The sequence below is a fragment of the Pituophis catenifer genome, unplaced genomic scaffold (genome assembly GCF_029215685.1).
Source record: "Pituophis catenifer annectens isolate HBS135680 unplaced genomic scaffold, rPitCat1.0.hap2 SCAF_1, whole genome shotgun sequence".
NCBI classification, from domain to species: domain Eukaryota; kingdom Metazoa; phylum Chordata; class Lepidosauria; order Squamata; family Colubridae; genus Pituophis; species Pituophis catenifer.
In genome coordinates, this window is record NW_027256881.1 from 241,272,716 (window position 1) to 241,290,010 (window position 17,295).

Genomic DNA, 17,295 nt, shown 5'->3' on the forward strand with positions numbered 1-17,295 from the left:
TTTGCGCGTCAATCCGGAGACACCAAAGTTGCTGCTGCTGCTGCCGTCGCCGCTGCAGGTAACCCGACAACACAACCGGCGGGCAGAAAGCGTAGTCCTCGCCTTCGGGGCAAGATGAGCTGCGAGGGGGCGACGCGGAGGCCGGGTTAGGGGGCTGACCCCTCGCGTCTGTCGCCGCCCTTCCTCTCCCATTCCTCCTCCCGCGGGAAGGACGGCTCGAGCGCCCCAGCTCACCCCCCGGGGGTAGGTAGACCCCCCCCGGGCATGCTGCCTGGAGGATGCTGTGGTTCCCGGTGAAGAAGATCCGGAAGCAATTCAAGTTGCTGCTGCTGCTGGTGCTGCTCACCTTCGCCGTCTGGTTCACCTACCTGCACATCAACCTGGTGCGCCAAGGCAAGGCGCTGCGCTTGCACTTCGCCTACGGCCGGGGTAAGCAAGGGGGCGGTCCCCTTCCCCACCCCCACCCCCACCCCCACTTTCGATGCCTTTGCTTTCTTTCCAAGGCTGTCGGGGAGCCGGCACCCCTAGCTAGCTAGCTAGCTTGCTTGCAATTTCCCCAACTCTCCAATCCCCGCGCTCTCCTTTGCTTCCCTTCTCGGCGTCTCTTTTGAATTTAAATATTGAGCCATCTGTGGAAGAGTTGCACAAAATCGTGCTCATCCTGTCTAGAGTGATTAATCTGGAATAACACCAATTCTCATCTAAAAGCAATAGGGCAGGGATTATTTGCAAAGCAAGGAAGGGAGTGCTGTCATATGTTAGGGTGCGGGAGTCAGGGGTAGCAAATAAGCATTCTGAATTATCAGCTGCCTTCTCCAGGTGGCTCATCTTTGTAGTTTTGCATATTGTTCTAATCTTTCCTTTTCTATCTTTTCCCCTTTGATCCATTAATAAATCAGCATCTTTAATACCTTAGAAAGGGCTATTCAGAGCATCCTAAATAGGCTTCCTACCTGCTTGTTATCCAGGAATGCTGAGCATTTAACTTCTGAGGCTGCATTGTTATTTATATAGTCTCATTTGCAGGATAAGGCAGTGAATCACCTGTTTAGAATCATCTGGCATATTTGAGAAGACAGTTTAGTGTAATAGTTAAAGGCACTAGACTGGGCGTGTGAGATTGAATTATTGTCATCTCTGAAGCAATAATACCAGCTGGATCACTTTGGGCCAGTCATTCTCTTTCAATGCTAGGAAGAAGGTACTAGCAAAACCACTTTTTTATTGCAAGGAATACCATTTAGACAACCATGTGGTCACCAGGGTTGATTTGAGAGACCAAAACTCATAAGTGGGAAACATAATTTGAGAAATAAGGAAGTCAGTTGGTTTTGTTGAGGAAGCCCTGGGATCTATTAAACCACTAGGTAATTTTTTTTAATGCTTGCATGATTGTAAGATGCCCTTTTTAAAAAACTCTGAAGATGTATGTCAGTAAATGGTGGTATTTCATAGCAATGACCTGCAAGTACCTGAATTGATCTTAGTTCAAGGGCTTGAATTGATCTCAGTTCAAGGGCAGCTATCAGATTTTTATTTCTATCAACCTTAGTCTGCTAAGGCGACATTCTCCCAGTTGCTGGAATCTCTTTTTTTAATAACAGGAAAACTCTTGTAAACTCTGCAGCCCAACTCTATGCAGGTTTATTCTGAATCCTCCAAAGTGTTCAATTGGATTTTCTCCTACATGAGTGTAGCTAGGTGTGCAGGTTTCATTTCCCCAACTGAGTTTGGAGGAGCCCAGGGAAGAGCTTCTGTGCACACTTAACTGGTTCCAGAACTAAGGTCAGGCACTTGGCTACAATTTCCAACAAGCTGTCTAAAATCCTCCAGGACTTTAGTCTTCGTGGCGAAATGTTTGTAACAGCAGCTCAATATTTCTTTAGAGCTGGACTGAATAATGATTTCTGAATCCAGCGCACAGAGCTCTACTGTATATCTTGGGGGGAAAAGGAATTCCTAAGTGCATGGAAAATCTAGCTTTTTCTATTTGAGCCAGTTGCTGAACTCACACACCGGGCTGAGAAAAGAGAAGCCATAGCCATAATGTCTTCTTTATGCCATTTGAATTTCAGGGGTAACAAAGGAGGGCTTTGATCTCATACAGATTAAGGAGGTAAAGTGGGGGCATTTCCTCCTGGGCTGGTTATTTGCTCATTCCTTAATGGTCAAGGAGAAATGGGAGAAATGTCAAGAGGAGAAAAAATAATAAATGGGTTAGGGAAAACCCTTCTGATTACTTCATATGTTTAATTTTTATAAATGTTTTAAAACTCCTGGCTGCTGATTGGCTAGGGGAAGTAGATTTTTTTGGAATGGCCTTATAATCAATTTAATTTTTTTAAATGAAAATGAACATTTGTGAATTTCACTGAGTCTATGGAAGATGCCTTAAACTACAATGACTGACCTTGCTCATTTGCGAAGCCATAATGTGTGGTTGTCAGATAATGCAATTGCAGTCAATTGTGATTTCTTCAGCACATTATGATTAAGCCATGGTTTAGTGTGATGTGTGAAACTACTGTATCTGTAATTTACAAGCTCTGCATTGTCTTTTTTAATCACAGGGCATTTGTTATACCTTAGCTGGAATTTAGTTTGGAGTTCTTTTTGCAACAGAAAAACAGAACGTGTTAGTGGACCTTCTTCTGACATCTAAATCTTAGATGTTACAAAATTGACCGCATACTGTACAGTCTATACTGTACAGTCTATACTGTACTGTATAGAGGATGATGGAAATAGATTTAATAAGATTTTGAAACTTCAGCATAAGTTATTACTGGTTCTTCTATTCAGCTGCATTTTTTAAAATAATGAGTTGCTTTTTATTTTAGTTCTGCTTCAGGAAATAGAAGTATAGTTTGAAGTAACTTGGTTTACACCACAATGATTCCAAAAACATATTTAGTTTATTATGGCCACAGACCAGAACAATTTAAAAAAGTAAGATAAAAAAGTAAAGTAGACACATCAAAAAAAAACAATGCATGCTGTACCTAAAACAGTATACTAAATATTTTAACATGACTTTAATCAGACTCATCCCACTTGAAGCAGTCTTCTGCCTTCCATCACAGCCATGTGCTATATTTGCTCTGCTACCTGACATCCCTGCGTCCTGATCGACCCCATAGAAGGTTGAAGTGTCATCTTTGGTCCTGCCTAGGTACTGTGTTATAAATGTGGAAATACACATAGCTCAATTGTCTTTATATAAGAGGCAGTGTAGCAAGACATAATGGACGGTTTTATTCTTCCTTTCACCACATGGGTGGAGAAGGTGCTCTTTAGGAACATTGTAAAATCTACCCTCCCGAAAAGCAGACAGAAGGGCAATGTAAATGCTCTTGTGGTATTTTGAGGTGCAAGCTTAAACAAGTAATGGATAGAAGCAACACTTCAAGTATGTCACTGGGATGAAGTAAGATGGAGCTTGGCTGCAATAATTTTGCAGATCAGCATCTCTGGATTATTGCTTAAAGAATGATTTAGCTAGTTCAAAACCCAAAGAGATCAGTGCATTAGGAAAGAATTCCTACTACCTTAAGGGGGAACAAAGTGATTTCCACCAAGAAGATTGAAATTTAACTTGCAGAGTCAAACTAATTTGAAAATTAATGTAAACCAGAGTTAACATGTGCAAGTGCTATATACACTCAAGTTTTATTAATGCCAATCCAGTCTTTCCCTACTTGTACTTGAGGAAGAATTGTATTTATTTATTTATTTATTGGTTTGATTTATATGCCGCCCTTCTCTGGAGACTCAGGGCAGCTTACAATGCATTAAGCAATAGCCTTCATACTTTTGTATATACCTGCTTAGTAGGGCTTTCGGCCCCCACAAGCGGTGTTCTTTTTTATACAAAGTCAGCTTATTGCCCCCACAATCCGGGTCCTCATTTTACCTATCTCGGAAGGATGGAAGGCTGAGTCAACCTTGAGCCTGGTGAGATTTGAACTTGCAGTAATTGCAGGCAGCTGGTGTTACTTAACAGCACTTTAATCTGCTGCACCACCAAGGCTCTTTTAGATCCATTGTAGCACCAAGGCTCTTGAGATCCATTGTAGCGCTTGAAATATGTCCAGTTAAGAAACTTGATCGAATGGTTTCTAATGGGTCTGTGTTCTGTAGGCACATAGTTGGAAGCCATAATATAGCTGTGTTATTTTTGGCTTAAACACTTTTAGTCTACCTGGTGTATAATGTGTCAAATTCTGATACTTCTGATTTTTAAATACTTTTGCAGAATCTATGAGTATCATAAAGCTGCTTGATCTTAATAATCAAGGGAGAATTACATCTGAAGTCATACATTTGGAACTGAACTTTAATCTCTATCTTCAGATGAACTGCTAATACAAGATTATTTCACAGGACTGTTTTTCTTTACATTGCAAACAAAGCCTGTGTTTTATGGTAAAAGGTTTAAACAGGCACCCTGTTATTAAGCTGGTTATTAAGACCAGCTGCCTGCAATTACTGCAGGGTTCGAATCTCGCTAAGGCTCAAGGTTGACTCAGCCTTCCATCCTTTCTAAGGTAGGTGAAATGAGGACCCAGTTTGTGGGGGCAATAAGCTGACTTTGTATAAATATACAAAAGGATGAAGGCTATTGCTGAGCACATTGTAAGCCGCCCTGAGTCTTCGGAGAAGGGCGGCATATAAATAAATAAATTAAAAAAAACATCGAGCCTATATTTCAGTGATGGCTAACCTTATCCGGACCGAGTGCCCAAAGCACGTGTGTGCCCATGCCCCTAAAATGCAATGGACCTGCGGCTTCTGCACATGTGCTCCATTCCTGTGCATGTGCATGCGCCCGGCCCCCTGCACATGCACGGCAGGGACCTGAAGACCAGCTGGCTGGCGGGAGGCATATACGTATGTGCAGCAGAGCTCAACTGGGGTGACAGCTGACGTGCCATCAGAGAGGTTGCTGCGTGCCACCTCTGGCATGCAAGCCATAGGTTTGCCATCACGGCTATATTTTATATAAAAAATGGGGAGGAGGATTGCTAGAATTCTCAGTAATCTTTTATTGTTTGTTGATCAAACCTTACTGAATTAGTGAATGCATATTGTGGATATTTAAAAAAAAATGATTAACCATTAGGAATTATTTAAAAATCTTAATCATTTACATGCACATATCAAAATGCACATTTCTTTTTTTTTCCATTTAATCATGTCTGATTCACAGAGATTGCCTGGACAAGTCCCTGCTTGCCTTTTCTTAGCAAGATTTTTCAGAAGTGGTTTGCCATTGCTTCCTTCCTAGGGCTGAGAAAAAGTGATTGGCCCAAGGTCACTCTATTGGCTTTGTGCCTAAGAACTGGGACTAGAACTCTTATCTCCTGGTTTATAGCTTACTACCTTTAACCACTACACCTCTCAAACTGAGCCTCAATTTTAGTGCGCAAAGAACTACCTCCGTACATTCAGGAAATAAGAGGACAAATGTATATGGCTCTGGAGCTCACCAGTATTAATACTATTATAATTGCTTGATTTATGCAATTTTTAAAATTGTACTGTACTTTGGATAGCTTTGTGGAGGCTTTTATTGCACTTGGGCATGGTATGAAAATAGCTTTGGCCAGCCTGGAGAATGACTTTTATTGTAATGGACACAACCTTTTTGGTTGTGTGAAATCAGCGTTAATTTTTGCTCCCATTGGACATCATCTTAGGTTTAGAAGGCCCAATAGTTATTGGTTGCACTCTTTCCTAACTAATCAGTTTAAAAAAGTAATGATGATTGACTTCTGTTCTGTCCCTTCTTCTTTGTCTTTTGGGGTCTGCTCAGTTCTATCTTATTCCTAGTACTTTTAAAATTAAGGAGTGGGAACCTTATATATGAAACTATTGGCCAGCTAAAGAATTGGATTTTGATATTGATATACTTTTGACTCACAGGTATCTGAATTCAGTTCCAGAATGGGAATGAACAGCTGAAACTTAAAAATAGAGGTTTTGTGGGTTGGGAACCTGGCTGATCTGGAGAATATGACACAAGCTTTTCTGGATGGGATGTTCTTTTCATGAAGAACCAGGCACAAAACTTGGGGTAACCTTGTATTCATCGCAGTTTGAGAAGTATCATTGGCAGCAGCATCCCGTAGTGGTTTTAACAAGATCCTCCTTACTAAAAATATTGGATTTTAATTAATATATAAGATGAGATATCAGTGCTTTATCTGAAGAATAGATAGCTGCCACTGATTTTTGGAGTGGAACTGCCTCTGAAGATAGCCTGGAAGCTTGAACAAAATGTAGCTGGATGAATGCTGATATTGCCCAGAAATCAGCAGACCCAATTCTTCATTTCCCCCCAAAATATATTTATTTCACCTGCCTTCCCTTTATTACCTTTAAAAAAAACTCTAGTCCTTTCTAGGTCCAGTTCAAACTGCTGGACTGAAATTAGTAAGGATTTAAAGGTTAGCTGAAGGGCTTCCTTCAGATCAATATGCTAGATAACTTTTAGAGAACTAGAACTTCTTAGAAAAGGCTGTAAATCTGTTCCAATCAGCTGATGCTTTAGTTTTGGCATTTAAATGATACCTGAAAACCACCTTCGTCAAATCAGTTTTGTAGGATGAAATTGTTACTTGGGTCAATAATTTATCAATGTCTTTTCTAATATGTAAATAATTTCAGAAGGCATTCTTCTAAAAAGGACTTTAAAATGAAAAACCTTAAGCAGTACTATCTTCGGTTGCATCATCAGTATAGTAACTTGAATAGAGTACAACATTCATCCCAACACTATGAAACGTAATATTTGCATTAGCTTTATATTCTGTTTCTAAGTAATCTTGGGCTGCTATAGCCACACAGAGAATTTAGTCATTTTGTTGCAGACTAAAATGCTTCAGATATACAGTATAGGAGTATCTGCCATTGCCATTGCGAGGACATAAAAAAAGAAGAAATCCTGTTAAAATGACTTTTGACAAAACTACTATGAATGTAGACTCTTCAATGAAACTTTATCAAAATCACATAATTTTTAAAACTGTATATTCTGTTGGTATTTATGCTCATGTTCAGAGGTTCAGTAAGATGATAGTTTGCAAGCAAGGTAAAATTGGATATTTTATTTTCCTAATACCCAAGTGTTTCAACTACTGATTTTAAAAATTATTTTCTGCTTTGATAAACCTGGTAACTGGATATAGCAACATTATGAAACTACTTCTACTGCTCAGTATATGGAGACAGATAGGAGAGTGTAAGGTGGTAGAGAGTAGAAAATAAAAGAATGAAATCCTTTTTATAAAACATCAAGGGCACATTTTTCCACTTTGGTGGATGAAGTATCTTCTTACTAGTGGCTTTTGGAACAAGTGTAAATGACTGCTCAGAATAGCATGCAACTTGAGTAAATATATCAGCTTGATCTATTTTGAAGATTTTGTTACAGCTTGTTGCCTTATATATCTGTTTTCTTCTCTTAGGACGAGTAATTTAAGAACAGGGTCTAAAGCAGCCTTCCCCATCTGGTACTTTTTCCATTTCCCACAGATATCTGGGAACTCCATGAGTTGTGTGAAAACAGTTGTGTTTAGCTTCAAGATGAAATTGAAAACACGAGGAAGATGTGCATTTAAGATTAAACATTGGTTTGAAACTATAAAAGTTGATATTTTTTGTATTGCATCTTCCCATCTTCTCCCAATATTTTTGGGAAATAATTCTTCAAATTGTTGCTAGTGCCACTAAAACAACATCCTTATCAAAATGAAGGACCTGCCTGGGCTGTATCACTTTGGCTGCTGGGAGGCTAGTGACTAAAATTCTTCCATATCCATATTCCCCTTTGAAACATTGCAATTCAGATACTGCTTTTACATCTCCATGCATTGCTTGGGTTTGTACTTCAGACCAAGCCATTATATGCCTTATTCAGTTGTGGTTTAGTATGAGGTTTTTAAACTATGACTTACGATTTAGCACAATGTGAAACCCAGCCATTAACTTTTATTTAAAAAATTTCTCAATCGCTTTTATGATTCAGTCACATGACTCATGCCTGTGCATTTGGTTGTTGATGAAAGTACAACTCTGGGTTCACATCACACTGAGAGATATATGAACCCAGACTCTGGCTCACTTTGCACTGAGTGTAATGTGCACAAGCAGCCATTGTCATGGCCTATCTAAACTCAAATATTTTATTCAGAAGCCTATAGTTAAAGCATGGCCCATCAGGAAGTAAAATTTTGATTTTGCCACCTCAAACTTTGAGCTGTGTCAGCTTTTATGAATGAGTAGGTGGAGGAAATACAGATGTATTACAGGAATTTTTCAGAAACCTACCCCACAAAAACCACACATCAATTGGAGGATAAATCAGAATGTTCTCTGAAGGCTTAAGCTATCAAAACCACTAGCTGTCATTGTAGGTTGGTTATTAACTATATAGGCTGATTTTTAAGAAGATGCTGCAGATAATCAAATTCTCCTGGTTGCACATACACCCATTATACCCTCTTCTTCTGCCTGCAAATATTCAGAGAAAACCACTAATAGTGTTTTTATAACAGACTGTTAGTAAGTAGAACAACTGTCATCCCATTTTTACTCATGGTGATACCCGCCAGCGAATGACAATGCAAATAACAAATAATGATTTCAGAACTATACATAGTTGCAATATCATGCTTCCACTTCTGAGGCTTGGTGAGTTAATATTATTGCACTTCAGAGTTGATGTAGTAATGCAGTTTTGCAGAAGTTCATCCTTGGAGATCTGTGATGTATCTGAAGTACTCACTAAACAAATTTACAAAACACAGGGTTAAGAGAGTATGTAAACATTTTATGAGGGGTGGAGAAACAGTTTAGAGCTGAAACAAAATATTAAAAGACAAATACAGAATGTTACTTAAAGGTAAAAAAAAAAAAAGTCCAATATGTCAATTTAGAAGAACTGAATCACCATAAATGCCACATTTTCTCCGTCTTACACTAAACAGAAATGAGGCTGTAAGTGCTGGGAGTGATTAAACTGTTGGAAGAAAAGACAGGTTAAATGAAGTTTGTTACTTAGAAAAGAACAAAATAGTAATGGGCTGCTGGTTTAAGTAATTACTCTGTACTCTTCAGAACAATTGTCATTCATCATGGGAAGGCTAAGCTCTTAAGAATTTTAAGATTTTTGGTTGTCAAAGGAGGCAAAAAAATTCTCTAGTAAATTCAACAGGGTAAATTTGTGCGCAGTGATATAATACAAATAATATTTTTAGGGCTGAATTCATAATATTATCTAATCAAGAACTGAAGGGGTGGCTGTTAATCACACGTTTGCCCAATGCCACATTTTTTTTCCCAATAGGGAAATCATTAGCCTGATCAGTCTGTTATCTGCTGATTGCCCTTATGTTGAAATATGAGTTACTGCTTTGTTAAAAAATAATCACAGATCCTGGTTAGGATGTAACAGAAAGCTATAATTAAATGTGGCTTTCTAGCTTGTTCTATCATATATGTGGAGGGGGAAAGTGCCAGGAAAGGAGCTACGTGTAAGTAAATACAACACAGGTGCATCCTGATTTATTAGTCCCAGATTTGATCATCTGAAAGTGTCACTTATGCTTACCTGAGCTTGTAAGGAACAGCGTTGCAAAGAAAGGGTAATAAAGAAGGTATAAAAGGATCTTTGTTTCTTAAAATAAAACTCTTGACTGCGGAATGCTATTTTTGTGTTGAGAGGAAGATTTGAATTAGGAGATTTATATGGTTTCAGTGGCTAAAAGGAAAATGGGAACATAACTGAGAACAATGTAATGGTAAAGCACTGACTTTCTTCTCAGGTCTCTCAGATCTGTAGGAAGGTAGACACAAGGTTGTGTAGAAACAGAAGTATGACACTTAAGGACCTAAAAAAAGAGAAAGAAAATACACAAAAAAAAAGCAAAGACAGAACAGAGGAATGAAGATTTTTTTAAAAAACAACAACAACCATATTGTAGGTCAATCAGTTTCAGAGTTGAAGAAAATTGAAGTCTATTCACAGCATTGTGTAGGACAACTGATAAAAAGTGAGGAAATTAAATGGCCTGATAGCGAACATTTCCAGATTTGAATCATAGGTTTTGCCTGCCATAACTTTTAATTATCTGTCAGGTCCAATAGTTGGTTTGCCAGTGGCCATTCTCTATAGCAGTGATGGCGAACCTTTTCGGCATCGACTGCCCAAACCGGAATGCGTGTGTGCATGCCCACCTGTATGCACTGGCCAGCTGGTCTTCGCATGTGCCGGAGTGCCAAAAACCCAAAGAACAGCTGGCCGATGCATGCATGCATACTGGCCACCTGGTCTTCATGTTTCCGGCACTCCGGTGTGTGCGATGACCAGCTGGCGCACCAGAAACCAGAAGAGCAGCTGGCAACGGCGCACGGGCACAGAGAGGGCTCTGTGTGCCACCTCTGGCACATGTGCCATAGGTTCGACATCCTGGCTTTATAGCCGTGCTCAATAGCAATTTTCAAATATCTATCCTCCCTACATTTTGTTTCACTCTTCTAATTCTCCCCCATTTAACTCTGTGTATGTGTGTGTGTGCGCGTGCACACGTAGCATACTTCGTGTATCTGTTGATATAAACTGTATTTGCACAAAACCTTAAACAATATTAATTTTAAAGCATTTAAAATGTTACAATATTCGTGTTTGCTGCAACTTTTACAGAAATGGCTATTCTGAAATTTGTATTGTGAGGCAATACTGATTTTTATTTTTATTTTTTTGCTCCTATTAATTTATAACTACCACCTCTAGGCTACAAAAATGCCTACAGTGCCCTACAACCATTAGATGGCAGTCAAGGGATAGAGAAGAAATAACTCCCTGATGCCATCTATGTGTTATTTGAATTTTTGCAGATTTGCCACTCCTATGCGAGACCAACTAACCTATGCTAATTATTGCTAACAATAATTAAAACAACACTCTAAAAACTGGTTTAGAGTCCTTTTTTTTAATCATCTGCCTCATTCAGCTTAGGCAAAGGCTGAACCTAAACTGAACTAAACTGAAATATATTTCTGCCTGATGGGAAAAGAAAGACAAAGTTTCTTCCTCTTGATAACATTGCACTATCTCTGAAATCATTCAGATCTAGCAGAGATCTACTTTTCCATAAGCTGCATGTTAACTTTCTTCAAAACTGTGTGTAGGGGAAGTCACCATGGAGATATCAATCTGTGCTTTTTATTCAGTATAAGTTTTGGTTTCAGTGGAAAGCACAGAGAGTACTTTTGTATGCTACCTCTAAGCATGCAAAGAAGAAACAATTTTGCTTCCTCTTGTTAAATTGATGGAGCAGGTCTGAAGGTAAGAAAATGAGTTCTTTTGTTGAAATGGGCAATGGATATTTGGGGATATTTTACTTCCTTCCATTTTTCAGTTTGTGTCATAGAGAAATGATTGATGCACTTTCAATAAAAATATGAACACTTCAAGATTTGAAATTCAATGCAGGAGAATTCTGTTTTTCACTAAGACTCAGGATTTAAAAAAAAAGAGTGCAGGAATTAGGATTATGCCTGTATGAGATTTTTTTTTCAAGTGAAATGTTTTCATTTGTTTTGGAATGAAACCAAAGATTCATAGACAGAAGGAAAAGGTGAGGTTGAGAATGAAATGTATATAAATGGGTTAAGATAAGGAAAAAAGATAAGGAAAAATCAATAACAAAGTCAGAGATGTAAATAAAAGGATCCTCTTGAAATTGTGATTTATAGAAATAAAAATATCTGTGGCATTGTCAAATTATTCTGTAGGCAGAGCCAGAGCAGCATCTGTCATAGCTCGCTTGGATGGAGAGGTATTGTCACTCAAAGAGCTTATGCTCTCCTTCTATCTAAACAATTGTTCTGTACAAGCTGAAGATTAAATTAATGAAAAGAGGAGAATAACATTTTAAAATGTTTGAATCCTGAAACTTGTTCCTTAATAGATTGAATTTTATGATTGAGTCAGGTTTGAAATCTGCTCCCAAAATTGACCCAATTACAATTTGAAGAGGGCAATCTGAGGATCTCACAAAGTTCCATTGTAGTCTGTGGTTAAGGCACCAGGGAAGAAACAAGGAGATGGTGAGTTCTAGTTCCATTTTAGGCATGAAAGCTGGGTAGGTGATCTTGGACCAGTCACTCTCTCAGTCCAACCCACCTTGCAGGGTTGTTGTTGTTGTAGGAATGAGAGGAAGAGGAAGGAGTATTAGGTAAGTTCTCCTCCTTGCATTGTTTATAAAAATAACAAAGGTGGCATATAAATAAAGAAATAGCTTTTTGTTGATTAACTGTGATTTGTTGAGTAAGACACAATGATCTAGGTTTACATGTCATGCCAAGTTATAAACCATGGTTAACAAACCACAGAAGCTGGATTTAATTGTAGAACAAGAGGAAAAAAAACACTGCTGTACAGATGTATATTTCTGCCTGTTGGGAAGAGAAAGATAGTTTGAGTCATTGCTTTCTCTTTTGATAACAGTCATGCTGTTGTTGTGCTAAGATAAAATGAAACTAAAATAATTAATTATGGATTATATTTCAATTGCCTGGGTTAAGTAACAGGTAGTCAAGAATAGGTTATGAAGACATAAAGACATAGTGGGCAACTATGGCCCCTTTACAACCTGAGGACTTCAATTCCCAGATTCCTGAACCAAACAGAATTCTGGGAGTTGAAGTCCATAGGTCGTAAAGAGGCCACAATTGTCCACTCCTGATGTAAACTGTTTCCTTTTTTTGTGTAATCAGTACTCTAGTGGGCATTATAGTCTGAGCCCACCCAGTATATTAAAGTCAGATCTATCAGTTGTTGCACAAAATGTGATTATTTCTTGTTCCTTAAATTTGTCTTTTTTTCTGACTGAAAAATATCATTGAGGTTTGCAGACATTCTAGTCCTACCTGGAAGGAGTACTGCAATGCAGCATTTGGACATTGTTTATATACATAGTTTTGTTTCATGCCAAAAAATAAGACATAAACTTAATAGGTAGGTGGCACAACATTGTGTTGCCTTGCCTGCTAGAGGAGGTGCAGTATCACACTCTAGTCATCAGATGGGGAGATTAAGGTGCAACACTATGATCCCCACCCCCACAGGAGTGGTGCTGAACAAGAGCTGCTATTGCCAGGTAATGCCAGATGGTATGGGAGGAGGGGTGCAGGATGAGAGAAGGCAAATGAACCAAGAGAGAGCAACTTCTCCTGAGTCATTGCTAGACAATATGATGCCTCCCAGTTGTTTTGGGTTGCACTTTCTTGCTATTAGCTTTCTCCTTGGGGTGGATGCAAGTTTATTTATTTGTTTATTTGATTTCTATAGCCACCCATCTCAACAAGTTGGGAGTTGATGCCCAAAGCATCTGAACAATGCTAGATTATCTAATTCTAGGGAAGTGAAGGGACACCGGTCAGGAAAGGGTTAAGTGCCCTAATCCGGCAGGATCGAGTCAGGAAGTTGGTAAGCTCCTCCTCCTGCTGCTCTTCCCAGCTTTCTGACTCGATCTGTGCTGGATCGGACACACTCAGCCTTTGCTCTGTCTTTTGGCATTCCTGACTAATCTAAATTGCTTACTAATTTGTTAAATTCAGAATTTCCTAGAGGTGCAACAGTGAGAAGGGCTTCGTTCCAAGCCCTCTGTGACCACTTGCGGTCGAGTGGGATTGAGGCTCCTCAGTCGAGCCTCTCCCATCTGCGGCGCGAACGGTTCACGCCCGAGCCCGCCGCGGGAACCTCCTCTTGAGTTGTAGGTCCCTTTTTCGGCTTGCCAGCTGCAATTAGAAGGCAACTTGATTTTTCCGGCGAGGGAGTCTTTCTCTGCTCGCCGAAGGCACCTCTTGGCGGCATTAATTATTATTATTATTTATTATTATTATTATTTATTAAATTTATATACTGCCCTATTCCCGAGGGACTCAGGGCGGTGAACAGCGAAAGATAAAAATACATGTAATACAAACTTTAAAAAACCAATTAAAATATACTAAACACTCTGGTCCTAGATAATTCAAGACATCCCAGTTTAAAACAAAATCAGGAGCAATATAAAGGGAAAGTTAGGCCAGGCCGGCCTGCTGAAACAGGAATGTTTTGAGGGCATGGCGGAAAGTGCAGCCGCTTGCTCCGCGTCCCTGCAACCGGAGCTGTTGGTTTCTCAGGATTTCGGCGGCGTTATTTGAATCTCCCGCCGCAGCCGCTTGCTCCACGTTCCTGCAACGGGAGCTGTTCGCCTCTCCGCATTCCGCCGCTTTCTATGACCCGTCGGCGTTTCGGCGCCAGGGTAATTGACACCTCCGGATTGAGGAGATCGGACCCAGCGGAGCGATGATACTGGGTATTGTATTACTACTCCGATTGCTCAGGAGCATTCTTGGGGGCATTAACGGTTAGCGGCCGCCATTTTACCACCTGGCAAGCGCTCCTCAGAGCATTATGAATTAGCGGCCACCATTTTGTTGCCACCTCGTGGCATTAGAGGCCTACAAGTAACAACATGGCCTCCCGTCAGTCGAAGGCTTCAAAACGCCACCCTTCCAAGGATCCTGGTCAGGGTCCTCTTTCATCTGAGCCAGCCAAAAAGGCGAAGAAGACTCACTCCTCTAAAGAGGAGAAAGCAGCGGCTGCCAAGGCTAAGGAAGAGCTTCGCTTGCACCAGGTGATCGAACGCTCAATTCAAAAGGCCATTAGGGAAGCTTCTATTAGGGAACTTCCAGCTCTGCCTGTACTAGGAGCATCTCAAGTAGTCCTGGCCCCCCAACCTACCCCTCCAACCAAACCACCTGAGCCAGCTGTTGAACAAATTCAGGCTTTACCTCCCTTGTCACCGGATGGCGGCCAATTCCCATCACCATTACAAGGGGATGTCCGCGAGGCCCTTTTTGGTCCTCAGCCAGACCCCTCTCCTTCCCAGGATCCAACCCCTGCCTCATCTACCCCCTTGGGGGCTCCCTCCATTCCAGTTCCTTCGGGGGAGGGTGTTCCATTGGGCCCCAATATTACCCCGGAGCTGTTAACCTTCATCCAAGCAGCTATTCAAAAAGGGATACAAGGGGAATTACAGCGCAGAACCTCCTCCTGGGTCGCAGGTTCGGCCTGCTCAAACATTGACATGGAGGAATCTTTATTAGAGGAGGGCCTAGTCCCAGCTGGGGTCGCTGTCCCTTCGGTAGCTCCTTCTGATCATGTTTCCTACACTGAGGAGGACATTCGGGAAAGAGACCTTTCAGATGATGAGGACTTAGCTCCTGATTAGCCGTCCTTTGTAGGCCTGTTTAAACCCCAACTCTTCAGGTCTCTCCTGCACAAAGCAAAATTGACTACTCGACGGGGGGCTCCCCCAGCTCCTTCAACCCCGGGGGGGGGGACATGGGCGCTGCTTTGCCCCTTTTTGAGGTTCCTGAGATTGAGACTGAGGAGATTCTGGGACCTCAACTTTTTAAGGATGTCCTGAAAAAGCAGTGGTCATCACCAGCGTCAGGGCCTAACCCTAATCAGCTGGATAGACACTTTTACAATCTAGCTCCGGAGTTGGCATCACTTCTTCAGATCCCTACAGTTGATTCTCCAGTGGCAGCCCTTACGGCCTCATCCAATATGACTGGTCCTTCCGAGGACAACCTCCGTCCGGAGGACAGGCACCTGAAACAATCTTTAGTTAAGTCTCATTCGGTCTCGGCCTGGGCAGCCAAGTCTGCCATGGCCTTATCATTTTTTAACAGGGCCTCCATCCTATGGCTCAGACAGTTACAGGATAGGCTCCCAGTTTCAGACACCAGGTCCCATCAGGACCTTAACAAGATCCTAGCCGCCCTAGAGCTCTCCGCTGACGCAATGCTTAATGCGTCCTGTTTTGCGGCCAAGGCAATAGGATCCTCAGTTACCTCCCATCACTTGCTATGGCTCCGCAATTGGCAGGCGGATGCCAAGTCTAAGTGGCGCCTCACCTCTTCATCATTTGACGGTCCTTCCCTCTTTGGAGCTCCCTTGGAACCTTTGTTAATAGAATCAAAGGACAAGAAACGTATCCTTCCTAACATTTCCAGGAGATCGGAACAACGGCCCCCTGCTGCTCCTTTTCGCTCCTTTTGTCCCTATGAATTTCCCTACTCAGGGGGTCGACATTCTAGGGGGTTTCCACTGTGCTCCTGGCCCCCAGATCGCCAAGGCTCCCAGGGCCAGAGGGGTTTCTCCAAACACCCGTTCCGAGGCGGCTGCGGCTGCCCATTCCACAGGTCACGCTAATTGCACATCCAGTCCTCCCATTGGGGGCCGCCTGGCGCTCTTTGCCAGCCAGTGGGAGGATTCTTCTTCGGACGCTTGGGTCCGGGAGACGGTCAGGTGGGGCCTCTCCCTAGAATTTCTCTCCACCCCTCCCGACAGGTTTCTCCGATGCCCTCTTTCCCAGGATCAGCAGAAACGGCTCCTGTTGGTCACGGCCATAAAACATCTCTTAGACATTCAGGCCATTGAGCCGGTGCCACAAGAGCAGCATGGACAGGGTTTTTACTCCCACCTGTTCATCGTTCAGAAATCCTCGGGGGGCTGGAGGGCCATTCTAGACCTCAAGTCATTGAACCGCTGGATAAAAAGCGGCGGTTCAAGATGCAGTCCCTCCAATCTATTTTGGAAGGTATCAGAGTCGGTGTCTTCCTCACATCGGTCGACCTGACGGAGGTCTACCTTCACGTCCCAATCCACCCGGCGTATGTCAAATTTCTCAGGTTTTGTTATGTGGGCCGCCACTACCAGTACCGCGCCCTACCATTCGGCCTATCCTCGGCTCCCCGAGTGTTTACAGAATTGATGGCTGCTATTGCGGCCCACCTCCAAGCCCGACCAATTTGACTCCAGTCAAATTGACTAGACGATCTTCTCCAACTAGACGATCTTCTCATTCTATCGAGCTCGGAGGCTCAGGCGCATCAGGACCTGGACACCACCCTCCAGGTCCTGACGGCTCACGGTTTCTCTATCAACTGTGCCAAGAGCCACCTGGTACCTACGACCCGCATCCAACACCTCGGGACTGTCATTGATACGGTCGAGCGTAGGGTCTATCTTTCCAAGGAATGGCTGTCCAGCCTGCGGTCTCTGGTCAGATCCGTCGCCCAGGGAACCCCAGTCTCTCTGGCGACCCTTTCTCACCTCCTTGGAAAGATGGTTTCATGCATTGGCATCGTGCCATGGGCCCGTCTCCACTGCAGCGTGCTGCAGTGGTTTCTTCTCCCATATCAGAAGTCCCGGATTTCGGCCTTGAACCA

The 17,295-nt window shown here is 42.0% G+C and overlaps 1 protein-coding gene across 1 annotated transcript in view; it reads left to right on the forward strand.

The window, feature by feature from the left end:
- The first annotated feature begins 278 nt into the window (after positions 1–278).
- B4GALNT4 (beta-1,4-N-acetyl-galactosaminyltransferase 4) overlaps positions 279–17,295 on the forward strand; it is a 201,295-nt gene continuing 184,278 nt past the window's right edge. Inside the window, exon 1 of the mRNA XM_070957361.1 lies at positions 279–429. Coding sequence (XP_070813462.1) covers positions 279–429 — 151 coding nt within the window. The remainder of the gene's footprint in view (positions 430–17,295) is intronic.